The sequence below is a fragment of the Aphelocoma coerulescens genome, chromosome 11 (genome assembly GCF_041296385.1).
Source record: "Aphelocoma coerulescens isolate FSJ_1873_10779 chromosome 11, UR_Acoe_1.0, whole genome shotgun sequence".
Classification (NCBI taxonomy): domain Eukaryota; kingdom Metazoa; phylum Chordata; class Aves; order Passeriformes; family Corvidae; genus Aphelocoma; species Aphelocoma coerulescens.
The window spans coordinates 9,650,140-9,667,497 of record NC_091025.1 but is presented as its reverse complement, the minus strand read 5'-3'; the positions used below and the strand labels follow the sequence as shown (position 1 = coordinate 9,667,497).

The window sequence follows — 17,358 nt, the reverse complement described above, 5'->3', positions numbered from 1 at the left end:
TGTCGTCCTAAGCCCTGAAGAGCTGAAAAAACACTTGGGAACATTTAGTCAAATTTCTGACTCCAGTTTATCTTGTCCTAAAATGTTCAAGAAAACCTATACTCCTTAAAGTCATTCCAAAAAAAAGGCTATTTAAAAAAAAAAATGAACTGAAATTTATGAACTCTCCCATTAAAGCCTCCCCTCATCTTAATGTTTCACTGCAACCTAAAAAATCCCAAAAATCTCCAAGTACACCACCAGCCTGAAAAGCTATAGATCACTGTGTAGCAAAGAACAGCAATGGGAATGCAGAACAGAACTCACAAAAAGGGGGATGGAAAATAACAGGATAATAATTAAAGTTGTTTCTTTCAGCTCAAGGACTGATGTTGTATTGTTTGGGTTTTTTTTCCCACTGGCCAATCATACTTGCACTGACAATTTGGTGACATGAAAGCAGTTCCACAAATCAGATACAATGTACCAGCACTCCAGTAATTTTAAAAGGATACAGACTAGTGATGTGGTGACAATGGCAAGAATTGTTCCAACAGGGATGGATTTCTGTGCATCTTTGAGGTCCCCTGACCTGTTTGAACCAGCCATGATACCTGAAAGTACATTTTGGTAAGATCACAGGGTGGGAGGAAGCTCAGAGCCCGAAGAAGCCCCCTCACATCAGCATTCTCACCAGTCACTGAAGGGAAGAAGATGCCAACCAGCACCATGAACGACGTGGAGATATCTGACAGCACATACAGGTGCAGGTTGTTCTTCTGGCTTGCTACATCCACAGAGGGCTGATGTGCTCTCTCCAGTATCTCTCCTTTCTCCAAATAATTGCTCCATAAGTTGTCTTCAAGGTTATTATCACACCACAGAAAAGAAATGCATGTTTCAGTTCAAACCTGTTCTCATTATAACTGGTTTACAGCTGAGGATCACAAATGCAGTTCAGTGATCAACATAAAACCACAAATATGTATCAATAGCCTACAGAAGTCTAAGCAACTTACCCTTCATTCTTACTAAATGTAACATTCTTTTAACCTCATACCCATTTCAACCCAAGGAAATACACAGAGTATTTTTATGAGCCACCATACCACACAGGAGCTCAGAGAATGCAAAGCAGCAATATTGACCAGTTTTCTAGACAGAACTGGGTTTATTCTTCAGTCAGTGAAGAATTACAGAATTATATGTTTGGCATTTGAAATTTCACTAACAAATGCTGAATCTTCTTGTAATCTTAGAAACTAGACTGCTGGTTTCTGAGAAAATGGGAACCTTCAGGACTCACCTGCACAAAGCAGCTGCTTGGGTGTTCCCTTCAATAATGAACACTTTTCAATTATGCTTTATTCAGGAGTGGGCAAAGAAGGAGACCCACTGTTTCTATACAAGTACTCTTACCTTTCAGGGCATAATCTTAACCTGTCTAAAGTGGAGAGCTGTCACTACAGAGTTCTGAAAAATTTTAATAATTTATTAATCTTAGTATAACTCATAATTACAGCTGACTTCATGCTGAAATTATGAGATGAATAAGGAAAATTGAATCAATTTTACAGCAGACAAGTGCTGTATCAGGACAAAAGTGCCATCTCCTCTTTTGAAAGGTTGTAAGACTTGACTTTCTTTATTGAAGGTAATTTTCTTCACTGTAATTATGTTTCTTCAGTCCCTCTTCCTTAACCAGCAGGGAAGAGTTTGACCCATTTCAGCTGCTCAGCATGCCTCCTCTTAAAGGGAAAAAAAAATGTCCTACCATACCTATTAAAATGCCACTAGCAGCTCCTGGAATTCCTGCTATCTCCGAGACATTGTTCATTAGGAAATATTCATCACAGTGTTCAGTGGTTAAGTTTGTGCTGTGGCAGAAGAGCTCCCAAAGCTTAGAGGCCACAGTTATGTTATCCTTAACTACAGTTTTGGCACAAACATCAAAGTGATCTCTTGACAGAGTCCTGTTGCCCAACATGCAAATCCTGGAAGGGAAACATGAACACCAGTGTTATTGGATGTTACTGGGAAAATGAACATATTGCCCATATTTATTCTTTTACATCATGTGGAAACTTCAAGTGGCTCTAGTTTGCTACATAATTTCTCACCTTCAAAAGGATGGTGGTAGCATGACAAAGACTGTATATGCTCCTTTGAAGGGCCAGAAGTATAAAGCTACTTTTAGGGAGAGGTATAAAGAGCCATGTCAATGTGATTTATGGAATGTGATTGATTTATCTTAAACAATGAAAGGGATCAATTAGGACACTTTTTGGGTTTTTTGTTGTTTGGGGTTGTTTGTTGTTTTTTTTTGTTAAACAGAACTACTGGAGTGGAAGAAATGTGAAGAGTACGAGAATTTAAATTATTAGATATTTAGAATAGCTAAAGATATTTGGAATCTCATTAACTCAGTTTCTATATCGTAACACTTGAATGACCCCTGACATTTTAGATTCAGAATTAGGAACATATATTAAAATCACAATAAGGAAAGGTTCTTCTTATCAGAAGATACTGTGCTTAATTGCTAAAATCCTCCACTGCTGTTGTGTTTTGTCTAACCACAAACATCACTTAGTCCAGCACTGAAAAATTTTTAATCCACTTGTCCAAAGACAATTCCACAACACAGTGATCTAATGTACCAGCTTCCTGCTACTTAAAGTTCACTCAGCTTTTCTTCCCACTGTCAGAGAACACCCACAGGAAAATAGTTTCTTCCATTTTAATTTTAATTCCATTTTAATTGTTTCACAGGTCTTATTGATCACTGAAAACAGGAAAATGGAAAACGCAGGGCCATTTTTGCATGGTTTGCAGGCCTGTGAACTGTAGCTTCCAAGAAGCCTTCCCTTATAAAATTAAAAATAAATACACTATCTTGTTACTTCAGGGGAAAAAAAAAAGGAGGAATACAGTCCAAGAAGAAAGATAGAGAAAACATTCAAGAACAATCTAAGAGATAATGAGGGGGATGTAGAGACATTGTTTTATTTTTACTGCTGTAAACCTTTGCTGTTCTAAAACGTTATAATCACTGGGCCTTAAATATCCAAAGGGAAGACTTGAGGGCTGCAAGTACTTAGTTATGGTCAAAGCATTTCAAGATGTGAATAATTATGCAGATCCAACTCCTCTATTTCCATTCAATTCATCTCTTTTCAGCAGTATCAGAAAATACAGTTTGCATTCCTGGTAAAACACATGCATCCACATTATTGCTGCTCCAGCTCCGGGTTCAAGAAGCTGATTTCATGTTTAGCAGCCAACATCCAAGGAGCATGGGTTGGGTCCAGGGCAGGCTCCTCACAGAGCGGGGCAAGTTTTTCTGGAGCCTCAGCATGGCCCCACATCACACTCCCAAGACCTGCCCAGTTTCTCAGCAAGGAGCTGACCAAACCATGAATTTCCAACCATGAAGGCAGTGTGCTGTGTCTGCCTGGCCTGGGGAAAAGGGACCTGCCAAACTGCTCCCTAAGAACTGCCACAAATAACCCAGCAACACTGTCACTCAAATCTGAACAGCCATAGGCCAAGAGACTGGATTGTCTCTGCAGGAAGCAGAGCAGTGTCAGCCTCCATCAGCCTCATGAGACTTCCTTCTACCAAAACAGTTTAAAATGTGTAATCATGTGTTCATTTTAGCCTAAGAAACTTCTCCTCCATGAGCTCTGCTCACTGTCATTATACACAGCTAAAAATATTGGAAGTAGTTCACAAAGAAAGGTATCTTCAACAATGTATCAGGCACAAGTTCTAAGTAACCTACATGAAACCCCAGCTTCCAGACCCACAGGCAAAGCTATAACCCACATCCAGAAATATTACTCACGGAAATTCAGGTGGATCAAAGATGGACTTAATAGCTCCAGCATAAATGGACAGGATGGATATTACTACGCAGGCCAAGAAGAGCGAAGCAAATTTGTTCACATACTTCACACCTACGAACACCACCACTGCCATCAGGATGAGGAATACAGTGCCATACACCCTCATGTTGTTCAGCATGGCACTGGATGCATCGTGGGCACCAGATGGATGAAAAATTGCTGCTTGTGGCACAATATATGTCTGAAAGAAGAGAAAGCAAAAGTGAGTTGGAGAAACACCGGCACAGAACTCTGTCTGGAATCATGTACCTATACTAGAAATGTAAATCCATTTCCATTCCACAACATGCTCTTCACCAGGAATCTTTTACAGGAAGAGTCAAGAGATAACAGCCCTTTCTATGTCAGCAGTACAACTGAGCCAACTTTATGAAAGATGGAACATGTGTCTTGGATTAAGTCACACTTACATCTGTCAGAAGAGCTCCCAGTCTGGATACTCAGAGTGTGCAGCTTCCAAAGGGAAGCACTAGTGGTAAAGAATTGGACACCAAGGAACTGGAGACCTGCCAGTCTCTTCCTGTAAATGTGTATGCAAATATGGGACAAGAATACTGGGGCACTTTCTATATGTTATTTGTCTTCAAAGCAGGATTACTCTGGTATTACTCACCAGTAAAATCTCAATGGCACCAAGGATATACATGGCTCCTGCAAATGTTGTTCCCAAATAAAAACACAGCCCTACAGCTCCACCAAATTCTGGGCCCAATGATCTAGATATCATGAAATAGGAGCCACCAGCTGTGAAACAAGAAAAGTGAGAGTAAAATTATAATTTATTGCTATAAAATTTTAAATATTCACAAAAAGAATACAACAATTATATACAATGCATCTGCTATTTTGAGGTTCAACTGAAGTATCTTTTTTTATTGGCACAGGGGTAAAAACCAAATAAATTGATCTTTAACCTGATAGATACTAAGAAGAAATACTAGATATTAATTCAGGCTTTGTATTCTGGATTAAGCGAATTTCTCTGGAATAAAACCATGTTAACAGTTTATAGCAAATTAGGTTTTGGGTTTTTTTTATATTTTTAACACAACTGAGACACTTGCTAACTACACTTACCTGGAACAACACCATTTGTGGCAATTGCACTCATTGATATGGTTGTCAACATAGTCTGGGGAAAACAGGGAAAAGGAAGCAATTGTGTCAATAACATTTTTTAAAACGTAACTTATTCTCTTGATGAAATAAAGCTGCCACTGCATATACGATACAGTATTTCTATTTATTCTGTCTGTCATTATCTAAAAGAAAACAAGGACAGCAGGAATTTAATCACTGAGCTGTTGAGACTTCTGTTCGAGATGGCCCCTGCTTTATCAGGTCAAACAATGGGTGTCTGCAGACAAAGCAAGATAAGAGAACGCAGGTGTCCCTCCATCTGCAGAGCTACAATTCCAACAAAGGCTGGTCCAGCAAAGCAGGCAGGCCTCACATGGGGCAGGCAAGGAAAACAGCTATTTGCTAAACAGACACTCTTTATAAGACTATATTTATAGTAGATACAGTTTGTCAGTTTAGAAGTAACAGTAAAAAAAAAAAAAATTAAAAAATCCCGCAGCTACGAACATGACAGAGGTGTCTGGCATAAATGTGACTTTCCTTTACACAAGCACCTACAATTCTGCCTCTCTCAGTAGTTCCACAGAGGTTATGTCACATGCATTATTGTACCTAAATACTTACACAACAGCAGCAAAGCAATACAATCAGGAAGGACTGAAGAACTCCAGCCATTCCCACCATCCAAGTCAGCCGAAGAAAGAGAATAACCCCGAAGATATTCTGCATGCATGGCAAATATACCCCCATCAGGGTGCCCATGCTGGGTGACTGAAAAAAAAAAAAAGTTGATATTCATTAACTGAAATTATTCAGAGCAGAGATAGTCAAAAAAGCCTTAAAGTTCAGTTTTTTAAATGGTAGAAACCTGGGAAACATAAGGTAGACACATTCAAATACTGTTGTGCTGGACTTCCACAAAACATGACAAACTTCAAAATCATGAATTTCTGAACAAAATGCTGATCCTGTCATATATTGAAGTAATTATCCTCAGTATTTAACACTGACTACTAACAACAGGAGATATATTTATTTGGGTTTTTTTAGATCCATAGAGTTTCTAGTATGAAATGTGTCGAGTGCTGCAGACCGCAAGTAAGATAGAACCTTACCCTACTGCCCGGAGTTCAAGAATTAGTTTCAAGGAAAACATACTTTTGTCATGTTACAACTAGAAAAGATTTGGAAGCAATCTGGAGACATAATGTATTTTCTTCCATGTTATATATTCCATGTAAAACTAATGGTTCTACCCGTTCTTAAGTTCAATGTCAACATCAGACTCTGAATTGCTTTTGACAGCAACTGAGAAAACACAAGTTGTGTGATTTCACAGGAACTGCACATGACTGGCCTTCAGCATAGCATCCTGCAGAATAAGTATCCAAAGTAATGGCATCAAAGTGCCACTGGGAAGGGTTTTATTCCAAGGTATATAAAAATGTTTGTTGCATTGGCACACCTGGCACCAGCAGCATTTCAGAGTCCCAAATCTCTGTGGTTTCCTGCCAAGACATTTCATTGCTTCTGCTTTCTGAGGTTTCCTTTTGCATTTAAAATTATACTGAATTCTAAAACACAGGAGGAATAGAGGGTGTCACTTCTGAAAGGCTCATCCCTTTTCATACTCCCTTCTATAAATAAACATGAATTCCAAAACACATTAGATAGACAGCATTTAAAGGAGCCCTTGAACAATCATTCAAATGAGAAGGATATTAAAGGGAGGTGACAAAACTTGTTCAAATTTGACTCCACACAGCATTAACTAGATGCAAAAATAAATAGCACCTTTTTAGACAAATTAAGTCATGAACCCAAAGCAACAGCACTTAAGGCAAGCAACAAAATGTCTGCCAAAAACTTTACATAAGGTAATTCAAGAGTGTATTTCAACACACAAAGCAAAATCCTTAAAGAATCACGTTTGTAAGATCACCAGGTCAAAAGCAAACAAAGAATTTAGTGCTTCAACTTGCAATTACATGTTACAATCCAGAATTTCCTCATCTGCACTAGAAACCTGCCCTGCCAGACATGAAACAAAACTGTGCCCAAGAACATGATCTGAACCACTCTTCGTTAGAAGTGCCAGGAGTTGCTGACTGAATTTTCTGAAGTCAGCTTTGAATTCCTTGTGTAACTAAAGCTAAAACAGATCAACCAGACTTTGGTCATACACACTACAGCTCAAGTGGACCTCCTGAAGGAAAGTGAGCAACAGAATCATGTACTGAGGGTTTGCAGTGGAGCTACCCTATGAGACCTACAAGCATGGGGCTAGAGCTGTTCCTCATCTGTTCCAGTGCCATAGTACAAAAAAAATTAATTCCCTAAACCATCACCTGCCATTTTATAAAAATTACCATCCTAAATATCTAACCTGATCAGCTTTGTCAGGATTATGTATGAGAACAAAAGGAATTGTTGTCTTCCAATAGTAACAAAAATGACACTTGTTACGTAAGTGTCCTGATCAGGGCAAGGTAAGGATTTTTTACTGAGTTTTTTCAGTGCTATAGTTGAGGAGGATCTTCATGGAGCATTGTTTATAGTGTACTTATTTCCTCAAGGAAGGGAAGGTTTAGATACTTTTGATTCTAACTGTGTCTTTAACTGCAAAAATATGAACTGAGAAAGGACTAAATAATGTTGCCAGGCACTGGGCAGATTTTGCCCAGCACAGGGGCTTCCGACTGTCACATTAATGCACACTTTGCCTCTCAAGGACACATTCCACATAATTTTATCATTATCTATCTGACCATTCATCCATCAGTCACTCCCTCACAACATCTCTGAACCCATCAAGTGAATTTTATCAGACATGTGGGTATCTCAGGATAAAGGAGTCAAAGAGTCTGTCAAAACTGACATCTGGGAAAAGAAGCCCAACCTGTTGCTCCTACACAGGAGAAGCAACTGAACCACACTTACTGTGTTTTCTACATGACAGTCCTCCACACACCATGAAAGCAGGTGAGATTTCAGCCTGCCCTTTACACACCTGCCAACACCAGCTTTCTGTGCACGAGAATCCACTTTAGCTCAGCTCTTTCCTGTCTTCTGACCTATGTGGTCCCTGCAGCTTTGCTCCACTGTTCAATCATCTTCTCCCCCTCCCTCTTAAGTGGCCTCCTAAGCCTATCAAGTTACAAGCTCACTTTGACCACAGAGGAAGAGAAATTGTGCATTAGTTGTACACTTGTGAGACCACTGCAGAGCAGAGCAGCCTAGGAAATGCCCAAGTGTCTGCCCACAGCCAAAACTCAAGCCACAGTATTACTAAGTGTATCTCAGGCATAAGAGTTTAGTCTAGATTTTCTCAGCCCTGTGGAAAAAGAAAATACAAGTGTCAACCACTACAACAAGAAAGAATGATCTACAAATATTACTTGAACCATCTTGACCACAGAAAGATTTAACCACTACACACCAATAACCTGCAGTGACTTGACCCTTTTTTATAGCATCTAATCATCACTGAGTGATACTAAACCAGTGCTGAAGTCTCAACAGAATGTGACCTGAAACAAGGGTATTATTATGTTCAGCCTCAATAGCAACCACATGAAAAAATGTAACACCCTGTGCTGCATAAATGAAATAAAAGAGAGACATTTTGAAGAACACTGTTTTAGAACAACTAAGAAGGGACAGAAAAATCTCAAAAACAGTCTCAATTTCAGTGATGCAGATCATGTTTCTGCTCACTCTCATCAGCTGCACACACATAATTTATGTAAATATTGATCTGAGTCTGAAGGACACTATTTCCATTGTGCCAGTGTGATGGGTTATTAAAGCACTTGGCTGCAGGGCTCAGGGACATTGATCAGCAATGACACCTCTCACGGTTGCTCTGTAGCATGAGGACAGACAGCAGCACAGAAATGAATTGCCTTGTTAAAGATACATGAACTACAACAGTTTATCTAATTTTCTTCCACCATGAGAAGGAGATATTTCTATAGCACTGTGACTGTTAAGTGCTTTATTGCAAGACTGTATTTAGAAAAGAATAAGCAATCCAATTTCTACCATATTACATTGGAGTTGTGTCAATTTTACCTGACCTGTACCTAACACAGAATGCTACTATCAAAAGTATTTAGTGGGGTTGCTGAAACAAGATAGTATGTTCATATTAAGATGTCTTGCAGTGAAATGATTTGAAAGGATATGATTTGGCTGGCAGGTCTGTACTCACTGAGAGACGTGTCCTACCTGCTCAGAGAATTACAGTCACTTACTGAAAGGACTGCTTTCCTCAGTTCCTTTTTGAATATCAGATTTAGAGCCTCCTCATCTGCCTTGCTCCAGCTTTTGCCTATGAGATGCCAGTTCCAGCAAGTGACAGGCAGGTTATTCTTTGTCACACCAGCTGAGCACTCTCAGTGCAGCACTCAACAACGGGTGGGTTAACAGTGGTTTAACCACTTAAAACAGACCTGCTGGAGGACTGCCAGACTTCTCATGCTCAAATGGGAAAGATAAGGTAACAACAGCAGCACAGTAATTTATACTTCAAAGGCATTAAAAACAAATATGTAGAAGAATCCCGTTTGCACTGTTTCTGAATACCTTCAATCCATACCCTTGTCCAGTTACAGCTTTTGAATTTCCTGGGTTTAATGGTTGTAATTACTGGCCAAGTTTTTCAGTCGTCTTATATTCTGCAAGATGTTTAGAATTTTATATTGCTCATGGCAAGAGAGGGAGAAGAAATTCAACCTGCAGTTACGATATTGCAGCTGATGTAATTTATCCCAGAGACAGACATGAAGACAAAGGTTCACCTAAGGAAACTGCAGTGTTTACACAGAAAACATTGAGATATTAATACAGCATGATACTGTCACTTTTGGAAAGGTTACCAAACCCACTCTACAGAAAATATCTGCGAAGTCTGTGAACACACATTTTTGGGACATGGGAAAACATAATGCAGGAAAACCCAGTTATTAAACCTGAACTCCATTTTGCCACAGAAGCAAAGCTTTAATAAAGTTAATAGTCCTTTTTAATGGCCGTAAACAGCTTGAAAATATGCAAGCATACCTAGATGTATACATCACACCTAGATGTAGAAATATTAAGACCACACAATCATGGTACTCCATCAGGGACTGAAAACAAGTTCTCAGTTTTCTGGCATTTGCCCCATTTTTACCTTGTGAAATTTTATATACATTTGCTTTAGCCAGCTGTATACTACAGTCCCATTGCCAAATTCTCCCAATTCTTCTTCCACCACAGAAGCTTCCAGATTGGTCTGCATCTTACCCTGGTATTCTGGTCAGGCAATCAATAAGGAAATAAACAGCAAAAGTGATCGGAACTTCCTCAAAATCGCAAGGACTGTATCTATTGTATCCCTCACCATTCTACTTTTGTTAGGGAACTAATCAATCTGCTTCTGATAGCAAGAGGGTGAAAAATATTTTAGATTATGCAATAATACCATATTAACAGCTGATGCCTGCCATTATTCCCACCGAAAGCATGCTAAAACAGATGCAGGTGACATTCTTTATTAGTAATGTGAAGGTAAAAGCTTTGGACAAGACTCAGACATTAGTACAATAACAAGTACCACACAAAAGAAAATCATAATTAAAATGCTTAAATTACAATTTTAATGTCAGCTTACAGGACCAGAGTGCAGCTACTTCACCCAGACAACCTTAGTTCAGTCCTGTAATGACGTCACATTAACCACAATATTGCAGCACTTTAGTGCATGTGGCCTCAAATAAAATTGAATTTTAAGCTTCACATTGACAAAACAACTTTGTTATCCCCGGTGTGAAATTGCAGAGTAAGGAACTGGAGTGTGAGTAAGGGCATTCAGCATGGGGTAACATGCATGCTCCTTGAGAGCACTGCTGGTTTTCAACATTATCACTGCCATCTCTTTCTGAAATGGCTCAAACTTTGTAGGGCAGTGCTATAAAACCTGCAGAATTCAAGTGCTATCTTTTGGAAACCTTTCTTTTGACAGAATTTGCAAGCAAACTGACAAGCCTGCAAGCCATAAAATGCAACCACACCACTTGCAGGTGCAGCAGTAACCAAAGCACCTGCGGCACTGCCAGAGGAGAAAGGAGCAGTTAAGCACTGAGAGCAGTTAACTCCTGAGAGAAATCAACTACCAACAATCAAACCTCACCTGCTACAGCCATTCCAAGGCCAGCCCAAATAGGCCAACCATCTAAATGCAGATCCTTTGGGGCAAAATTCAGTTGCCTAAGTGTCTGACACCAGAATGACTCCTGAGCTGCCCCAGGGTGTCAATCTGACCTCCACCCACCACTCTAGACGGGTGTTGTCTCCTGCAAACCCTGTGTCATTACCTACCAGGCTTGTAGAGATGTGTCAGATACCACTGGGCAGCTAAAACAGCACTAGGAAAATGCTGGGTGATTGTTTAGTTTCAATTTGGATCCCACTAAAAGCCTATCTCCTTCTTATCTAAATCCACACCGAGTGTAAGGAATTGCACTGTAGCGCACAGTTTTAACCACCACATCTCCAGTAGCAGCTGGTTCCCTACAGGTTCTATGTCATTTCTTTGCAACACTGTTGTGGCTCCTGAGAGAGGTTAAGAAAAATCAGAAAGGAGGCCAGCTCCCCAAAGATCACATAGGGGATCATCCCATTCATCAGTTGCCCATGGAGAGAATGTTTACTTACTTTTGATACTTTCTTCTTTGATCCATCAGTACTTTCTGCTTCTTCATGTTCCTTGACACCTTGAGTAAGATTTGTGTAGTTGACCAACTTGCCAAGCAGAGATGACACTTTTGGTCGTATATCAAGTTCTTCCTGTGGAAAAAGACAACAGGTCAACTTCTGCAGTTCACAGCGTTTCTGAAGGGTGGCTGGGATCATGCCTTCCTGGGCATGCCTGAGGCTACCAAGGAACACACCAGGAAAATCCAGGGAATGACAGAGTATTTCACTGTGCCTGAACCACTGATGAGAGGTTTTAATTTTCTGAAAGGAGGGCAACTCTGATAGGAAAAGGCTATGCCAAAATGTCTGCACCATGTGAATCATTCTCCTTAGGTGCTGAAAAGCATAATTACAGCAATAAAGAAGTCAGAGCCTTAGAACTGTAAGAAAATGATACCTTGCATGTATCTCTAACGTCAACTTACATCAACAGATACACTTTTGAAAAGGTGAAGTTGCCAAACAAATCAGAGATTTAGTGATTAAACTCTGCTAATTCTAGACATGTATGCACTCTGATAATTTTCCTGGTTTTCAAACTATGTTATCTAATTCATGTGGATCTAGACAAAATTCCCAAAAACCACATGTATGGAGGGCCTCCCACCTTTATACTCATCCCATCCAATTTCTGTTTCTGAAAGCTCAAGAGGGGAGAGAAGAAAAAAGCTCCAGAACAAAATCATTCCCTTTCCTTTTGAAATTAAAAAGTCTTGCATGTCTTGTAGCACAATAAGGAATGCATGGTATAGAGAAACAACCTTACACACAGGAAATAAAAACTAGATGAGAAAGATTTCACTGTCTGCAGCTTTATCATATCTTTAGGTATCACCTTGAACAGTTTCTGGTGGGATCAGTAGCATTATGTGCTTTGTACATGATGCAGAAACTGACCCCAAATGGGGTCATCCTAAAAGGGATGCCATGAGCCAAGCACCCCTTTTCTTACTCCTTCCTCTGATCTGACTTGCAGTTCACATGTTTAAAAACCTGATTACAATTCCTTCCAGAAAGGGGTTGAGGGACTTTCAGCACAGCAGCATGGCCTTTGGGATGCTACTTCCTCTACTTAGTCCCACAGAAGAGCCTGCACACCTGGTGTGGTCCTGGGCCATCACTTATGGAAAAGGCTCCAGCATGAGTGTCTGCCCCTCCTTTTTTCCAGGTGGATACAGTTACACAGAGTTATACCTCTGTCTCACAGACCCAGCTGGTCATCATACCTGAGCTCTGCCACCACACAGGATCTCTCTGCCTACTGGTACCTCTGACAACAGATGGACACCCACAAAAAGGCATATTGGGGAGAAAGACATGCTCAATCCCTCCCATCATGGAGGGATCACAAATCACATCAGAAGTATAAAAAACAGCTAGAAATTACCTCAAACAAGGCCAGATTTCTGTCATAGTAATCACCTCCCTTGCCAGCTTCTGAACTGTTCAGGAAAGGACTGTTTTCTTTATGGTTGCCATGACCTGTGAAGAAAAAAAGAAGCAGGTTTTGATAAGCAGAGAACAAGACTTTGTAATCTTGACAAATCCATAGGGAATAAACTCATTTGGTTAATTGAATATGTTTCTTTTTAGTATCTTAAGTTATATAATGCTAGCAATATCAAAGGTGTTACTCTCAAGGTAGAGTTGTTTCTATTTCTACTCCTCTGTTACATTAAAATAGAATAAAAAGTCACCTCAAAGTAAAATTTACAAGTGGGGTCACAGCTACAATGCTGTATGTGCCTTTACTCTCTAGTGCTCACTTCTGTAACTGTTTCTTACACAGAACAGTGACAAGCACTAGGACAGTTCCTCTGCATTTAGAAATCCATACTAATGATAACAGCAACCTTTGAGCTGTATGTCTGACCCAATCAGATACATTTAGTAAGACTGAACACTTCAAAGACTAGCTTCTCTAATGACTATACAGGTAAACAGCACCTAAAGCACCTTTTTAGTTTTTAAATGCTGTTTGTTGTCCACTATGCCCACTAATCCCAGACATTCAACACCCTCATCATGATTTTACCCTTACAGTGTTTTGAATATTTAAGGCTGTGCATTCTTCAGGCTCCTTTTATACTTTTAATTAAAACCAGAGCATTCACATATGCAATGAACAATGTTTAAAAAAAAGGATAGCATGGAAGATCAGTAGAGCAAGTAGTAATAAAAAAAAATAAATAAACAACCAAGGACACTATAGTTTAAAACAACCTCTGAGGGAAGAAAAAAAAAAGATTAAATTGATTTCTGTCTTCAGAAGTTCTTGGACCTATGTCTCCCATTACCCTCTGCTCAACAAACAAAAATTCTTTTCTTTTGCCTGTACCTCTTCACTCCCTGCTCTCTCAGCCAGTACAAATGAATGATTTCCAAGAGCATCTCCTTAAGAAAGGATTAATCCAAGGAATACTTTTTTCTATTTACAAAAGAAGTAACCACTATAGAAATTAAAAATGAAAGAAAAAGAAACTATTATCTCAAATGAAGATACTGCAAGTTAAAATATTGTACACTGAATACACCAAAAGCAAGAGATTAAACAGCTGGATTTTTTGGTGCATCTTTTCAGTGATTATGGTAATCAATTCAACAAGGCTACACTAAATTATCCGAATAAAATTCAAGTGAAAACATCTCTGCATTTTGAAATTTGAATCAACTTACAAAATGAACCTAACAGGCAAAGAGAAGAGTCTTCCCCTACACACAGTCATCAGCACAAACCATACTGTTACAAAAGTAATTGTTATAAGCCAAAAAACTATGAGAACGTTCAGTCCTACTCTTACTGAGGGGAAGGGATGCATGGAAAGCAGCACAACTTTCTGGAAATTGCTGACAGGTGCTTTGAACAAAACCGTTGGAAAAACAATATTCACAAAGAAGAGAGGGATTTTTAAGCTTCTGTAAGTAAATACTTAGCTGACCAAAAATATATGAAAAGAGCTGCCTACGGTGTTTATGTACCTACTGCCTTTCTCACAGCTCTGACAACTAACCCCAAAATGTTAATGAGCAGCTGCCTTGAACAAGTGGGCTCAGCTTATCTGCTGACCCCACCCACACATAGGAGATGTTCACTTTGCTGTAACTGTAGAATTTTTTACACTACTAGGGAAAACATCAGTAAGCTTAACAACACAGCATCAACATCAAATGGTTATCAACTTCAGCAAAGGTAAAAATCTGCAAAAACTGCTTGCTTGCTGTATTTGTTATGCCTATACTGGAATATACCAGATCAATTTTGCTGCAGTGTGTGCTGCAGTCCCCCCATCCTGTTGCGGTTAAAATACATTTGCAGTTTTTGCTGAGGAAATGGAAGTATCTGCCATATACCTTTCCTCATTAAGTTTGACACAAATGATAGTGCAAATTACAACATCAAAGTGCTCTGGTCTCTGCAGTATCTTCTCACCATTACACTTACCAAACACAGCAAGGTCATGAGCAACCTTGGCTTGTTTCCTCAATTCCTATACGCCCTATATGGGAAATCCTATATACTAGCTCTGGTGACTGAATGTTTGAAGTATCAGCTGGGGGGAGTGGGGTGGGAGGGGTTTAATCACCACGTGATTTTTAAAGCAATTCTTTGCTTTCTTAGTTTTCCTTCTTCCATCAGGAACCCGACCTTATCACTGAGTCAAGTCAGTATAATGGATGTTCTTGTACTTGTAACGCTTACAGAAACTCTCAGCCTTTTTATGTACAAATCCCACTGTTGCCAAGATGCAGTCACACATTTAATCTCATTTTTTAAACAAGATGATAATTGCTTTGCTCTTTCAAAATGCTCTTGTTATCATAATCCACATAACCTCTCCTTAGTTAAGAAAGATTACTTCATACCATCTCCCTGAGTCTGACAAAGACCAGTGACTTAAGATGAATCTTCAACTTAATTGATACTATTTTTTAGATGCATCTTCATTTTACCACTGACAATTTTTCACAATTGGTCTGTTCAGAAGACCTCTTTCTCTCTCTAAGAGCTTCCATCTTTTCTCTCATTTTCCATTTACATGTTCAAGCATCACTCAAACCCTTTCCCTTAGACTTTCCTTCCAAATTTGACTCCTTGGCATGCTTGCTTTATACACCATCCTGCACACAGGAAGCCCAAACTGAATAGAAAATTCAGTAGAACTAGTGACTGGAAATAGAGTATTGATTTTGCAATTGCTAGGGCACATTCTCCTCTTGATGGTTCAGATGATAGAGAAGTACAACTGGCTTTTTACCACATTCACAGCACTAGCTCCATTATCCTGAAATAACATACATATGAATTACTGCAGACAGTGCAAAAATAAAAGGGAACCTTCCTGCTGATCTAATTAAGTGCCACCTTAAAGTCCCTCTCAAACATTGTACACTTTCAACAGGAAGTGAAGGAGCGTAAGTTTATATGCAAGTTCTTTACAATGACATCCTAGTTCCACTTCACCAATAAGCAGAACAGGGTGCTGCAGAGATGAGTGCTAACTCAAGACTATTACGCTGCTAACTTAAATACAGCTAATTAAATGACAATCAAAAAGCACTTTCACCATTGCTGCATGTTCAATGCAATCTCTAATTTACAGACATGTTCTAAATAATTTCTCTCACTTTCTCTCTTCTCATACTGTGTTTCCATTTCAGGAGTAAAACCTCCAGCAAATGACCATTTCCTCAACAAGAATCACAACTGTACTTTGACAAAACAGACCAGACTGCAGCACAGTACAGAGACTACACTGCAAGAAAAAAATTGTTCAGTATATTCTCTCTGCCAATGAGCAACAGCAACAGCTTCAAAGAGACTTACTTGCATGGGAAGAGCGTGTTATCTCCATCAGTTTTGGAGGAGAGCGGATGTGACCTTGGAAAGCTACTCTGGGGAATTCTTGCCCCAGCTTCACCCGAGGACAGTTTACATTCTGAAGCATGAAGTCTCCTGGGCAAGCACCATCCCGTGACATGCGTACAGATCTCCACATTCTTAGTTATCAAGTCTTTGCTCCTGACCAGTAGCTATGTGGTGTTAGTTTTCATCATGCAAGATTGCTTTGCAAAGAACATTTCTTAAAGAGGGAGCTAAACACTCTGCAACAGAGAATAATTTATTTGCCTTCGTCCCTAATTAATCTGAAATTTTGAGGCATTCAAGCTGTATTCCAAGTAGGCTAATGTTTCCTCTTCACTTGGTTTCATTGCTTCAGTCTTCATTATCTTTCGATAATTAAGGCATTTTATTTCTGAATGCTACCAGCTCTCTTCCAAACCAGATAATTCTATTTGCAGTCACCGCTTCAACTATACAGTTTATCTAAACATCTCCAGCATACTTCCCTGAACATTCTAGAGCTCCCCTACTCAGATATGGGCACAGGTCCACAGAACACATTCCTCATCCTGTGGATCACCTCAGTTCCTTAAAACATCAAAGATGATCCATGGAACAAAATCTAAAACCCTCAAGTGTGCATAGTCCCACAATGCCAACACACAGGCTCAGGAAACAGAACAAAAGCAGTAAATGGATGTCCAAACTTTTGCCTCATAGCCAAGAAAAAACACTGTGACTAAATTGTTGCAGATATTCTACTGACTGGTTTTATTTTGTTCTTCTCCAAAAGGTTAATGTTGTCTT

At 39.4% G+C, this 17,358-nt stretch overlaps 1 protein-coding gene across 2 annotated transcripts in view; it reads right to left on the bottom strand.

Annotated features, from left to right (window-relative positions):
• SLC12A4 (solute carrier family 12 member 4) overlaps positions 1 to 17,358 on the bottom strand; it is a 46,606-nt gene that overhangs the window by 13,302 nt on the left and 15,946 nt on the right. The window contains exons 2-11 of one of the 2 annotated variants that reach the window (XM_069027306.1): positions 16,534 to 16,811; positions 13,096 to 13,190; positions 11,667 to 11,798; positions 5,592 to 5,738; positions 4,965 to 5,019; positions 4,501 to 4,631; positions 3,827 to 4,068; positions 1,759 to 1,973; positions 674 to 838; positions 495 to 593 (exon numbers count right to left, since the gene is read on the bottom strand). In XM_069027306.1, the coding sequence (XP_068883407.1) occupies positions 495 to 593; positions 674 to 838; positions 1,759 to 1,973; positions 3,827 to 4,068; positions 4,501 to 4,631; positions 4,965 to 5,019; positions 5,592 to 5,738; positions 11,667 to 11,798; positions 13,096 to 13,190; positions 16,534 to 16,705 (1,453 nt within the window). In that variant the 5' untranslated portion in view covers positions 16,706 to 16,811. The remainder of the gene's footprint in view (positions 1 to 494; positions 594 to 673; positions 839 to 1,758; positions 1,974 to 3,826; positions 4,069 to 4,500; positions 4,632 to 4,964; positions 5,020 to 5,591; positions 5,739 to 11,666; positions 11,799 to 13,095; positions 13,191 to 16,533; positions 16,812 to 17,358) is intronic. The other variant, XM_069027305.1, reaches the window with a different exon arrangement.